General features: G+C 36.8%; 1 protein-coding gene across 1 annotated transcript in view; it reads right to left on the bottom strand.

The window, feature by feature from the left end:
• LOC105391703 (probable cationic amino acid transporter) overlaps window positions 1-15,630 on the bottom strand; it is a 132,236-nt gene that overhangs the window by 32,243 nt on the left and 84,363 nt on the right. The window contains exon 8 of the mRNA XM_048632939.1: window positions 738-921. Coding sequence (XP_048488896.1) covers window positions 738-921 — 184 coding nt within the window. The remainder of the gene's footprint in view (window positions 1-737; window positions 922-15,630) is intronic.

Genomic DNA, 15,630 nt, shown 5'->3' with positions numbered 1-15,630 from the left:
TCTCTCGTATGTAAATTTCATAATGTACTTTGAATTCATAATGAATATAGAGTCACATACAATAACAAACTAATATACCTACTGCCTGCATTTTGTTTACAGGCAAACGGATAGAATTAAACCTAATAACAACGATTGCACTAATGCATTTATAAAGTATACATTTTTCTAACCGAACTAATTCAAAATAATATTTTATCTTACTTTCCAAGTAAGCTTTTATTTGTTTATACGTTATTTGCACCGACACTCCATCTTGTTCGTATTGTGTCTCGAACCGATTTGTATCCAAAGTTTAAATAATTAATGTAATATAATTAATGTAAATACCTCATTAAAAAAACTTTCGGAATTTTGTACGTTGAACTTTTTAATTGTTTGTATTATTTAATAACAACCATGAAGATGAGTCCGACCAGACTCCTGACTCCTGGCATAGATGACAGCATAGGGATCAATCACTGACATAAATTCACCCTAATTCACATAACAACAAAGTATAAATTTCGCAACTCACCTGAAGATGACTCCGTCCTTCTTATGAAGTTCGTTTTGCACCGACCGACACTTCATCTTCTCCTTTATATTTATCTAAGCTTTTCAGCTTTCGCTACACGGGTCCGTTATCGACGTAGATAAAAATCACTATCATAATATCATTATTCGCCACAAATATGGCGCATCGATTTTTATCGACGTCGATAACGGCCCCGTGTAACACCCACACAAAAACTCACTTGAAGATAAGCCCGTCCTGAGCCATGGCGTAGATGACGCGCGGCATGGGGAACATGGAGCCGAACATGGACACGGTGAGGCCGGCCACCGCGCCCAGCGCCACGATGTACTTGCACACCGGCGCGTGAACATGATCAAACATCTGGACTAGGGCGGACTCGGTGTCCACTTCGTCGTAGGGCACTGTGGGAGAAGAGGTTGGTTAGTTTGTGATGGTCTGAAAGTGGGGAGGAGTTGGTCAAACATCTGGAATAGGGCGGACTCGGTGTCCACCTCGTCGTAGGGCACTGTGGGAGGAAATGTAGGTAAATTTTTGGCGCTGAGGGTATGCAAGTGGGTTAGGAGTTGGGTGGAAAGAGGAATGAAAGTAGGTTTCATTGTCATTTGGACTAGGGCGAACTCGGTGTCTGTGTACCTGTGTAACTATGTGTCTGTGTAACTGTGTTTTTGGTATCTGTGTGTGTGTATCTGTCTGTAACAGCGTAAATGGTAGAACTGATTTTCGATTTGTGTTTTTAAGTCATAGGTAATACCTACTAACCCGAGTGTACTTAGCCATATTTTATCAAAATCGACGTAGCCGTTCAAAAGTTCTGCGTCTTTTTGTGTTAAATGTTGTGGGTTTTTAACGTTGCTTAGGTTAATAGCACTGATGCCAATGATTTCAAAAGGAAGGATACGCCCGTCAGAACGTTTTGTCATAAGAAAATGGCACCCGCTCGCTGGCCCCAATTCATACAAATTATGACAGATTTATGAGATTTTAGGGCCAACGCAAGGGTGTCATTTTCTAGAACGGTTGGGCCTGTCCTTACGCTAGTAACATATAAGTCAATGACTGATGCTCTGAAAGTGGGTAAGAATTGGTTGGGAAGAGACCAGGAAATAAGTGTCTTTAAGGAGCATTACATTTAGTCTTTTCATCAAAACTGGTACTTAATAGATAATGATTAATCTAAAATAAACCTTCATAAACGAGGCGAAATATAATATGAAAGTGAGCGAATTCTTTTTTGATACGAAAATGTTTTCTTGTTGATAGGATTACAGTTTAAACTTAAAAAAACGAGCTTCGTGAATGAATGTAATCCGTTTAATCCTCAGATTAACCACAAATCCTTAGGTTTAATCCAATAATTGTATTACCACCTTCCTAGTCCTTTATATACGCAAAATTCTGCATTTATTTGCGTCTGTAAAGTTGGATGCAACTGAAATTTCACCAATAAGGAGTCTGTATTACTTTTGCTTGCGTATCGGAGTGCTTCTTCGGAGGAAATGGGAGCCGGGAGCTAGAAGGGTCTCTTTAGCTTACGAAAAATGAAGATTCTAGACTCTATATTGTAGTTTTGTATCGTTATGTTGTTCAATGTCTTTTGCAAATTGGTAAAAAGAAAATCAGCACTCCATAGTAAAAGTCACGTAAACATCAAAGTTTCTAAAAAGTAACAAAAATTTTACTTTGCGAATTACCAAAAGTCATTCAATAAAAAAAAATAAAAAAAAATCAAAAATCTTTATTCATAGTATACCACACCCTGTATACGTAGTGACGGTTTGGATTGGATGGTTCCGAATCCGAACAAATTGCACAAACTCATTCATTTGGTTGAAAATTTTGCATTGAACGATATTATTAGAGTACGGGTTCGATATGCTATCTCGTGGTTTTAAACGTGCCGGTTACATGATATCTCTTTTCCTTCTATTTTTTGAGCTAGAGAGCAACCCCTTTAGGCACTCTCCAAACACAAATATCTGGGCGAGTATTGTTTATTCTGCGTCCCGATATTCCCGATCGACCTCTTTGAGCATGATTCGAACTAGAGTCCCGGGGATTTGCACAAACCTCCGTTTTCCGAGAACTAATAATCCGATGTTAAATGCAGAAGTTCGTATTTGCGCAAGGCTGCAATGGTAACTGTTGCTTTAGTTCTCTGCTGGCGGAAATTGATTTTACCTAGGTTTGAAAAGGGAGAAAGAAGTGGTATTTCTCATTTACCTTACGTAGTAGAGAAACGGTTTTAATTTTCACATACCGTGTCGGTATCATTGGTTTGTATGTCTGTAACGAATAAACTGCACCGATAAAAAAAAAGATTTACCTAACCGTAATGCGTTATTTTAAATACCCAAAATAAAATCTGACTAATAAAGTTTCTACAAATAACATGTACTTAATAAATAGGTACTTGATATACTAACTATAGGTTGAGTGAACATTCTGTGGAACTAATATTATAAATGCGAAAGTAACTGTGTCTGTCTGTCTGTCTGTTACTCTTTCACGCCAAAACTACAGAACGGATTTGAATGAAATTTGGTATAAATATGGTCTAGACCCTGAGCAAAATCATAGGCTACTTTTTATCCCGGAATTCCCACGGTAAAACTTTTTGACTCTCAGGAGCACCTATTCTGTATAAATGAAAGTGATGCAAAGCTCACGTCAAAAGCTAGTAATAGAGCAAACACTAACTTTGGAACTATGATTAACGTGGGATTAAACTAATGTAATAATATATTATGTAACTTGTGAACTTTCCAATAGGTTAATCTCGGTTTAGTTAGGTAAATACTCAGCTGCTAACTAAGTAAATATGAAATTTTGTCGATCAAATTAGGGTTAACTAACAATTTTAGATCTATATTTTTAATAGGAAACCGTAGCTTTTACTAGCCTGCTGTTTCGCATTGTTACAATTAAGAAATGTTATGATTTCTACAACATACTTATCTACATCATCATCATCATCATTATCAGCCCGAATCTGCCCACTGCTGTGCTGGGTATAAGCCTCTTATGTGTATAACCATGCATCCATAATTTATATGATTCTAAGGCCGGATTTCACCATTGAAGAATAAGGGTTGCCCGAGAATAAGTTTCTTTCTCTCGAAAGTATCGAGTAAATAAACGACTTATTGCCAATTTCCCCATTGTCGGTAATCTAACCAACAGGGATTGATTTATTAATTATACGTCATCTCCATATAAAACTCATGACAGATGTGTCAAAAGTCAACCACTACTCCCTAGTTATGCTCTAACCGACTATGGAGAAATTGGCACTTAGTCTCAGATAAGTAAGCCTATTTCTTAAATTGTGAAATCGGGCCTATAAGCACTATAATTATGAGAGTCAGGTTTTGAATTAGTTACTAGGACGTTCAGCTTGAATGGAATTCGTAAATTGTATAATCAGACATCTTAGTTTCAATTTTAAGTGAATGTTGATGTAATATTCTTATTTGAAATAAACAACCTATATACGAAGCGTCCGTAGTCGAGCGGGCCTCAGTGATCGTAACTGATCGCTGAGGTTAAGCAACAACTGACACGGTCAGCCATTGAATGGGTGACCAATTTCAAATGGTGCTTTTCTGGACGCTTCCGTGCTTCGGACGGCACGTTAAGCCGTGGGTCCCGGTTGCTGCTTCGGCAGCAGTCGTTAAGCCTAGTCAGAGGCCTTCGGGCGGCTTGAAAACATCTGACAGTCGGGTTGCCCACTTACCCGACAACTCTTTCAGCACAAGCTTGCTTGTGTTGGGGTCCACCAACCCGCACTTGGCCAGCGTGGTGGACTAGGCCTAAACCATTCCTTCATTGGAAGGAGACCAGTGCCCCAGCAGTGGGGACGTAATGGGTCGTGATGAACCTATATACATATAACGGAGTCTGTTTTCTAATCTCAGATACTAAATTGACCGGTTCATCAACAGTCGATTATACCGCAATTAAGTGACGTATCCTTCTATTTGCGGGACTTTAGGTATAAGTAAGAACCCATTTTAACCAAAAGCGGAGCAATTAGTAACAGTTATTAAATTTGTGGTGGGATCCGTTACGTTTCAACACAAGTATGTATGTATTTAATATAGTTATGTACGTTTGGTTTGTACGAACCGAGCTGACCGCCGATATTCAATTAATTTATAGAAGTACCTACCAATCGCCACACTGACCCTGCCAATGTTTCGATTATAAACTTTACATAAACAGTTTATTTTATACAACATGTGTAGGTAACAATAACAAACTAATTAAAACAGGGTGTGGCGTTGTAAATGGAAACAAAACTAAAAAAAATAAAAATAATTTGTTTACTAGTTTTACCCCGTTTTAGCTAAGATAATTCGTGTGTCAGTTCGCAATTTTACGAATTACCCACAAATACTTTTACGAAATAACTAACTAGGTAATTATCATCTTAGCTGAAGCCCAGGTATTTATAAGTAGATCGAGTTGTCTATTCTGATACACCGTTACTCTGAAGGACTCAAAAAATGCGAGAATGTTTAATAAAATTACGTGAGCTATCAGTCGACCATTCTAAATTAAATTTCATGTCTCTTCGTAAAGACAATGACAAAGTTACCGCCATCTAGCGGAATTCCTGCACGTTATTACGTCACTTGCAACCAGCAACAGGCGTAAATGGGCGTAAATGGCGCGTAATGGCGTAATCTGCTATTAAACGTCACTTTTATGTCAAACCTGTACGGTGTTTCCCGCGGAAACACGCGTATTTTCAAAGTATAATAACTAAAGTCTGTTTTTAATCTCAGATACTAAATTCATCTACAGTCGATTGTCCTGCCAATAGAACGATACGTCACTTAATCGCGAAACAATCGACTGTTGATGAACCGTTCAGAATGTAAATGTTCCACAAATTATCATATTTTTATTATGGAATAAGTTGAGGGTCAACTTTACATTAGCATAACATTAATAACTTCGTTACCTTCGCTGACCTGACCCAGAAATGAAATCCAGAACAATACTATACAAAGGTATCAGTACAAATACCAAAGTTTATTATTTTACACCGCGTAGGCTGCGTGCATAATTAACGTTGACAGTGGCGGAGCGACCCTCTGCCGTGCCGGGTTTAAAATAGACACTGCCTTTCTTGCGCACCGGAACTCACGTGTGACCTGACCCTTATTTCTCCGTCATTATTATGAACATATTGCATAGAAATAGAAGCCGGTTGCGGTAGGATATTGGGAAAATCTATCGCGCAGGCAAACGAATCCTAACCAATATTATAAATGCGAAAGTAAGTGTGTATGTCTGTCTTTCTGTCTGTTACTCTTTCACGCCAAAACTACTGAACGAATTTGACTAAAAATTGGTATATGTATACAGATGGTCTAGACCCTGAGAAAGAACATAGGCTACTTTTTATTGCAGAATTCCCACGGGAAAACTTTTTAAGACGAAGCGAAGCTCGCGGGAAGAGCTATTCATAAAGGGGTGTGACAAGTTTTGCTTTTACATGTTTCACGGAAAGAAAGGACCGATTTAAAAAGGTTTTATTTTTTGGTAACTATGTATTAAAGTAGAGTTTCATTACAATTTGTTCAGTCCGTTCAGTCGTTCGAAAGATATAGTATGAGTTCTTTCACCATCGATGAATTTCAACGTGATTTTCGTATAAATAAAATTAAGTGGGTAAACAAAATGAGAATGGCCAAATATGACCCGCTTTGCAGCCACTAACCAAACCTATTTTATTCAATGATAAAGGTGTCATAAATGAGGGAAAAATATTAAAAAAAAAATCTAACCCACGTAAAAAAAAAACTTAGTATGTGGGAACATCTAGTCAGTACAAAGACTGGATCTTTCGGTAAGTACCTATATGTACGTTCTCCCATGCCTCATAATAAAAAAAATACACCAGTATATACTGTAGAACTGTAGTCATGGGATACACATCAGTATATGTTTCATCAATGGCTGCTCTGGCGGGTCATGGCGCCTTAGAGAAATGGCCATTCTACTTTATAGACTGTACCTGGCACGTGTTACGGTTTTATTTCTTTACTTCTTGGACCTGTAACGAATTTCCTCACTTAAAACCTTAATGGCCAAAGTAAAGCTAGGTAAAACAAACTTATTAGCTATGTATCTACAACCAGTTAAAACAACATTAAGCTTTTAAATAGACCCAATAAGTTACTTCAGGGAAGACCGTGTGATTACTAAGTGCTTGTCTCATTTTGTCTTCACTGCATAGTATAAAATAAAGACATTTTCTATGTAACTTTGTATGCTTAAGTGCCAATTTCTCGGTAATAGTCGGTCAGAGCATAATCAGGTATTAGTGGTTGACTTTTGACAGACCTGTCAAGAATTTTATATGGAGATGACGTATAATTGATAACCAATCCCTGGTCGGTTAGATAACCGACTAAGGAAAAATTTGCACTAAATCTTTAAAACTAAAATAACTTTTAAATAGATACAGTGATTCAGGAGGAACGATTCAGTTTTTCTGTAGTGTATACTGTGCACCATCATTACACCCCTGCGAAGCCCGAGAGCGTCGCTAGTCATACGTTCACAGCAGACAATGAAAAAGTTCCATTCAGAAAATCACCAAATTACTCCTAAAGAGAAAAGGCAAGCTTAATGACGCCTTTTGCAATATTTAAGTACATTTAGTGTCAAATCTCGATTTAAGAAACGTCAGTCCATAATTATAAAATTTGACACTAAATCGAGATTGAACACTAAGGGCCACTTGCAGAAACATATTAAATCTAGTTTTAGTGTTAAATCTCGATTTCGTGTCAAATTTTATAATAATATGGACTGACGTTTCTTAAATCGAGAAATGACACTAAGAGCGTCTTGCATAACAAAGTTAAACAAAATAAAATAGTTTGTCTCTTGCTCTGACAGTATAATGTCAGAGCAAGAGGTCATAGATTTAGTATAAGTGGTTGACTTTTGACAGATCTGTCAAGAATTTTATATGGAGATGACATATAATTGATAACCAATCCCTGGTCGGTTAGATAACCGACTATGGAAAAATTTGCACTAAATCTTTAAAACTAAAATAACTTTTAAATAGATACAGTGATTCAGGAGGAACGATTCAGTTTTTCTGTAGTGTATGCGCACCATCATTACACCCCTGCGAAGTCCGAGAGGGTCGCTAGTCATACGTTCACAGCAGACAATTAAAAAGTTCCATTCACAAAATCACCAAATTACTCCTAAAGAGAAAAGGCAAGCTTAATGACGCCTTTTGCAATATTTAACTACATTTAACGACGCATCAGAATTTTGTTCAAACTTCCTATTTAGGGCCACTTGCAGAAACATATAAAATCTAGGTTTAGTGTCAAATCTCGATTTAAGAAACGTCAGTCCATAATTATACAATTTTACACTAAATCGAGATTTAACACTAAATCTAGATTTAATAATAATATGTTACTGCAAGTGGCCCTGTTTAAAAAAAATTGGGCCGCTTGGTGTCTGCATTTTGTAAGTGGAACTGTTTCGTTGCCCGTGAGAGTGTAAGAACAAGATGGTCACATACAATCAGGAGCAAAAACGGTCCGCATTTAACAACTGTCAACTGTTTTAAGGGTGGATTTCAACAAGTCCTAAAAAATCTTCATTTCCGTGGACTTTTTTATCTTAAGGTTTTTTATATTAGAAAAACGCTTTTATTAAAGTTTTTGTTAATGTTAGTGTTCTTACTTAATGGGTAGCAGATAAGTTAAAAACTGAGTGAGATACGGATGATTAAAAATTTCGTGCCACGGCGATGAAACATGCGTTCACGGCAATGAAACAAGCGTCCACGGCAATGAAACAAAGGCCCACGGCAATGAAACAAACTTCCACGGCAATGAAATAACTGTATACAATGGAAATGAAAGAATCAATCCACTGCAATTTTTTAAAAAGACTGTGTGGGAAACGCAAACTTAGACAGGTATGTATGGCAGAAATATTTGGATAGATATTGGAGCGAAAGAAAGAACGACAGTATGTATAAAAAAATAAGAATATAGTATGGAATTCTCTAAGTAGCATTGTGGGGTCCGTATTGCGACGTATAAAACAAAATGTTTCATTTCACACTAATAACGTTCACAACATATGATAAACCTTACCTATAACATCTATATTTTCATAAGGTATAATATCCAATTCGTATACTGTTCATTTTATGTAAAATTCATAAAATATACTATAATATGACATAATCTGTGCTGAATTACACAACACCGGCAAAACACCTAGCACCAAAATATAAAGATAGGTGCGGTTAGGTGCGGGTTCCACTCATCTGGCATAATCTTTATTGACCAAAACTCATTTCGCATAACTCGTATAGTCTAAACTTTTTTGGCCGAACCATCACTTTGCCAAGACTTATGTGGCATAAGGCTCGTTTCGTCTAAAACTCTTTAGGCACAATCTTTAAACACCTAAGTTTCGTTTGCTCAAATTTATGTTCGTCTATACCTATGTATAATCTTGTTTCTCTTAATGTTATCTTAATAAATAATATATTCAGTATGTAGAAAATGTACAAATTGTGGTATTTTTCTCCTACATCCCGAAAATCACGATATTTTATGATCAATAAATCGAAAGTTAACGACCAATATAATTATTACAAACCCCATGAGATCGAAACCTAAAAATAGGTGCGACGACGAGCAAAGCGAGGAGGAGCGTGTTAGGTGCACATGTTCATCAAAACCAAAGCGGAGCGCAGCTAAGCGGAGCGGAGCGTTTTCCAAACAGCGGAAACAATACAAGGCACCAGTTTGCGCTATGTAGGGAGACGCTCCGTCAAAGTTAAAGCCAAACGAATATTATTACTTTGTATAAACCTATGCCATAGCATTATTAGGCTATTCAAGATTTGGCCATACCATTATTAGGCTAAACAATGTTATGCAAAATAACTTTTTACTAAACGAGATTTATGCCATACGATTTTCGGCGTAACGAGACTTTGACCAAACGTTACTATGCAATACGAGATTAGGCAAAAAAATCTTATGCCAAAAAAGGTAGAACCGTTAGGTGCACATGTTGGTCAGCTAAGCGTCTCACTACATAGCGCCAATAATAATAACGCAGTTAAAACTCCTTGCACCAAAACCTAAACATAGAGCGTCTCCCCATGTAGCCCCGCTTCGCTTTTGATGAACATGTGCACTTAACCGCTCCTCCTCGCTTTTCTCGTCGTCGCACCTATCTTTAGGTTGTGGTGCTAGAGGTTTTGATGGTGTTGTGTAATTTAACAGATTATGTGATATGATAGAATATTTTATGAACTTTATGCTAAATTATAGTATATTTTAATTGGTATAATAATATGAAATGTACATGTTATCATCATCAGCCTATAATCATCCAATGCTGGACATAGGCCTCTCCCAAGGAGCGCCACAACACTCGGTCCTCGGTCTTCCGAATGCAGCCACTACCGGCTACCTGCCTAAGCTTGCATATTTTGACAGCTATGTTGGTAACCTTAGTCCTCTGACGTATTACCTCTTTTCTGATACCATCCATTAGAGAAACCCCAAGCATAGCTCTCTCCATAGCACGCTGAGTGACTTTAAATCGGTGGACCAGTCCCACCATCAGTGTCCACGTATATGCACCATATGCCATAACTGGCAGGGCGCAATGGTTGAAGACTGTTGGATGCGCCTTTCAGCCTTCTTGTCGAAGTTGCTTCTGCCTAGCCGAATAGTCTGCCTCAGGTAGTCATATTATTGCACAACTTCGGTAGTTGTCTCACGAACGATCACCGGCTCCGGTTTTATGTGAACATTCTACATGACTTTTGTCTTGCCCAAGTTCATACGGAGGCCTACACTGTGCAAGCTGCATTAAGGCCACTTAGCATCCAGCTGAGTTCCTGTAGAGATGTTTGTTCTATTATATTCTATTCTACTATCTGTGGGAGGTGTAAGTACCTGCACCTGGCTCTCTCGAATGGGACCTTTGTGCAATGTGCATATCCCCAAGGTCTAAGCTGTCTTTCTAAGCTTGGACTATTTCCCACATAGGGGTATAGGTAGATATGCAGGATTCCTCACGATGTTTTCCTTCACCGTAAGAGTGATGGTATACATTGTATTTAAATTCAAAGGAACTTATTGGTACATGTCAGTGCCGGAATTCGCACCCACATCATTGGCGTGGGAAGCGGGCGCTTACCCGACTGAGCTACCACCGATCTTATTTATACATAACGTTCATTATAATTATGTTGTGATTGTTATTATTATTTCGTTTTTATATATCGCGATACGCACCCGTTTTAACGCACTGCAAAAAGAGGTAATTTGACTAGTCCTGTAGGTAATGTCAGTGATCGGTATTACCTGTATTACAGGTAAAAGATGGTAAAGATATGTTACTTTGCCTAGTCATACATACCACGGCGATGAAAACATAAGTCACGGAAATGAATAACCTGGCCTCGGAAATGAATAACCTAACCACGGCAATGAATACAAATTATTTAACAAGACATGGCAATGAAATTTTTTTCATTGCCGTGGGTTTTTTTTCATTTCCATAGCAAATATTGGCCACGGAAGCCACGGAAATGAAAGCATGGCGATGAAAACCAAGGCATTAAATATAAATAACTAAAAAAGTATTAACTATTCGAAGAAATAAACACTTTATAAGGTAAATATTTTCAAAAAGCTTTCTTTTGAATGCTTATTCTAGAAGACAAACTTAATTTTATAGAAGTTATATCTATCCACGGCAATGAAAGAAAAATTGTCCAGTCCCCAAAAATTGTACTGATTTTCACTATTGCGCAAAAATTCGGGCACCGATGAACCTCCTGCCACGTCTAGCAGTTAGGCGACACTTGTAAGAAACGATTAGCGCACTCAGAGGGGCACCCAAGTTCATAGGTAAAACAATATCCTTGATCGTGTTTAGGACACGGCGATGAACAGAAGTTCTGGGACACATGAATTTTCACTTACCGTTCGTTATATTCTTTATATATTTCAATAAATGTATTCCGTGACAATACTTTAACTATTAATGTATCAAATGAAACTAAGTTTAACTATCAATACTCAATATTTTTTCATCAATGAAGAATAATACAAAACGTGGTTACCAGGGGACAGACACGGCAATGAAAGATTTGGAGGTTTAATATTTTATTTAAAAATATCCATTAATCCTATTAATACAATATTTAGTGCTACACATAGATAACTATTTCACTTAACCGGAAAAAAATATTAGAAAATTATAACTTGTTTTTTTAGTACCGATTTCATGGATGCCACGCAATTTTTGGCCGCGGGAAATTCACCCTTAAGTTCAACCTAACCATTGTACCAATAAAATAAGGTCACAAATCTTCTAACCAAACTAATCTATCTTCTATATATATAAAAATGAATTGCTGTTCGTTAGTCTCGCTAAAACTCGAGAACGGCTGAACCGATTTTGGTAATTTTGGTCTTGAAATATTTGTAGTAGTAGTGTAGGGTAGTGTAGGGTAGTGTAGGGTAGTGTAGGGTAGTGTAGGGTGGTGTAGGGTAGTGTAGGGTAGTGTAGGGTAGGGTAAGAGGCGGTATGAAGTTCGCTGGGTCAGCTAGTTCAAAATATTTACTTTGTACTTACACTCCATATAGTTCGTAGATTGTTAACCTAAGTTAGTAACTTTTCTTGTGTTTCAAATGGGAACACCCAAATATTCCGAAAAACTTTTTTCCGAATTTGAAAACACCGAATATGTAATTTACGAAATATTGCAATACCGATTTTTTAAAATGCCGAATTCTAAAAATCACGTAAATTATAATTTCGAATATTATAATCACGAAGATTTGTTATTACGATTGTCAAATACACGAACGTTAATAAATCCGATTACTTAAGCTTACGAAAAATAAAAAAACGATTTATTATAATCACGAAAAATTCAAATCTCGATCGAAAATGTGATAATTCGTGATTTTGACAAAATAACCATAAACGTATTAAAAACCTTAGACCCAAAACCTAAAGATAGGTGCGACGACGAGCAAAGCGAGGAGGAGCGTGTTAGGTGCACATAGATGTCGAAAAACAAAGCGGAGCGCAGCGAAGCGGAGCGGAGCGTTTCAAATATAGAGCAAAACAATTGCTCGGAGTTTTATGGTGTTTAACCTTAAAAACCTTAGGACCTAAACCTAAAGATAGGTGCGACGACGAGCAAAGCGAGGAGGAGCGTGTTAGGTGCACATAGATATTGAAAAACAAAGCGGAGCGCAGCGAAGCGGAGCGGAGCGTTTCAAATATAGAGTTAAAATATTGTAAATAGAAAAGTGTTTGTAGTATTTGTTGTTAAGTAACACAACAAAGCAATAAAATTGCTCGGATTTTTAGGGTGTTTAACCTTAAAAACCTTAGGACCTAAATCTAAAGATAGGTGCGACGACGAGCAAAGCGAGGAGGAGCGTGTTAGGTGCACATAGATATCGAAAACAAAGCGGAGCGCAGCGGAGCGGAGCGGAGCGTCTCAAATAATATAGCTTAAAAAATATTGTTAAATTGTATACGGATTATACTGTTAATAAACACACTATTCTTAATAACTATTTCTTGTTAACTAAGATACATGCGGGAATTTGTATTTTCGGAATATTAAAACTTCGGGATTCGTAATTTTAACAATTCGATATAATAAAAAGTCGTACTTTTAAAACATCGAAATAATAATATTCGGAAAATTGACTTTCGTCATTTTAATAAATATGTTGTTTGAAATTTCGTTTATTAACTATTCGTGATTTTCGTTATTCGGAAACTTAAAATTCGGGATTTTGAATTATTCGGAATTATGAAATTCGTAATTTTAAAAATCGTTATATTCATATTCGTAAAAAAGTAATTCGGATTTATGTAGTGTACCCGTTTCAAATAATTAATAATAATAGAAAGGCGGTAGGTATTACTTCTCATTATCACTCATTAATAGCTAGTAAGTAGGTATGTGAGACCGCTGACACTCAATAATTATCATGTTATTTCCTTTGATTACGTTATATCCACACTGCACTTGAGTAAATTACAAGTCTATCTAACTATTAATCAAGCTCGACATAGTTAAATTAATTCGATAGAAGGAGGACAACGCAGCGTCTTAATTTGCACCAATCAGTTGCACGCTGGGACGCAATTTCTGAACCCATTAATAATTCGATTAATATGTAACTCACTACATAGTCTATAATCTAGATATATCATGTACCTATACGTTTGTGACCCTCGATCTGGACCCGAAGTCTGCTAAATTTTATACATACACATATCAATGGGATGTAAATAATTATGTATATGTAATTTCCACTTTTAAGAGACTTCCAGCCCTGCTATTGTTAAAATAAAAATTCGTGAAACAGCGGCTAATAACATAATAATGATTTAAAATTTTAGATTTAGTTAATACTAAATATAAAGTCATGTTTAGCCGGTGCATTCATTATGTACTTTCCTGGAATATTACGTAAATATTGAACTAACACTCTTTGGTCCAGATTAAAACCGTAGTTACTAATGGGGATTTACAAAATGCATCCACTATTTTACCGGTAAAATACATTATGTTGCTGAATATGAAAAGTTAATAAGTTAATCTTAAATATGCATAATTACACAATAATTAATTAATTAGAAGTTACTCAGTAATTTTCATCTGAAAGTAATTTATCTAACAATAGGATTTACACAGTTACACATACACATAACTACATAATACAGCTAAGTACGGTGGCCTGCGCCTAAAAGTATACAGGCGGAGTTTTTAAAATAGCGATATCAAGCTCACATGCTGCTCAAGCACATCCACATAAACACCACTGCTACACACATCACACAAAACACGTCCCCGGATTTATAACAGATGTAGCTGGTCCCCTCATCATCAGGGATCGCTATTTTAAAAACTCCGCCTGTATACTTTTAGGCGCAGGCCACCGTACGTCCAACGCACCCTCACAAAACTTAGTCCTACTCTAGTCCTTTTCAACCGAAACAACTTTAATTTTAATTTAACTTGTAACTTGCATACAAATTAAAGACGTCAAATAATGATATTACCTTATTGTGAAGTTAAGCTTTTGGACGGCTAAACAGATTTTCATTAAAATCTTCTTAGCTAAGTAGTTTTAAGATTGCTATTGCATCCCACACCAGCCGTCTGAGAGCGATTTGTGCACGAATGACCTACATTCATTATGTTTTAATGAAACGCCGAGAGAAGTCCTATTTAGCCCGGCTTTTCACACTGAGGAGTATTTATTTTTCAATAAATAAAATTGTTTTTTATTGAATGTACTGTCATGGCTGGAAGTATAGTTTAATGTAACTGTTCACAATACGTCTTCCGGAATTTCGAAATTATGTATCTACTTACTCTATTTCTCTATTAGAAAAGGCAAAAGCTTCAAACAGGGCCAAATGCCCAGATACTAACCACAATCTGCTAGAAAGTGATTGCATACATAGTAGAGTTTGTTTTAGATACAGCTAGGTATCAAATTATCAGTATAAATGTATTCTTACAGAATCACTAATTGTACAGTACCTATACAATATAAATTGAAAAAAGAACGACGTGAGTCACGCAATCAATACGGTAAATGCAACGAAATAGAATCGAGTTTAGTGGAGCAACCAAATAGAGATTCTGTACAAATTAATAGTGATAATTTGATACCTAGTTGTAGCTGTATTTAACAACTGTAAACACTTACTTATGGATGCAATAAAAGATTGAGTATTGAGTATTGAGCTAAATCAAACCGTTGCGTTCGTTTGTTCCATTTCTGTAGTGACCCCCGAAAACGGGTAGTACTCCGGGAAGGATTTTCAATACATTTCTGCCTCAATTGCGAATACCAGCCCGCACAATACCCAGCACTGCTGAACATACGGCCTTGTTTATTGGTGCAGTTGGATTTTAGATCAAATATGCTTTGAATTCTGCATCGTACATATTCCCCGTGGGCATCAAGTTTCGTACGAAAATCGGCGTTACAAAATGTTGCGTTCAGGTAAATTGTTTGAACAGACCATATACA

Source organism: Plutella xylostella, chromosome Z (assembly GCF_932276165.1).
Source record: "Plutella xylostella chromosome Z, ilPluXylo3.1, whole genome shotgun sequence".
Lineage (NCBI taxonomy): Eukaryota > Metazoa > Arthropoda > Insecta > Lepidoptera > Plutellidae > Plutella > Plutella xylostella.
Note: the sequence above shows the minus strand (reverse complement) of the source record. Positions and strands in the feature narration are given on the sequence as shown.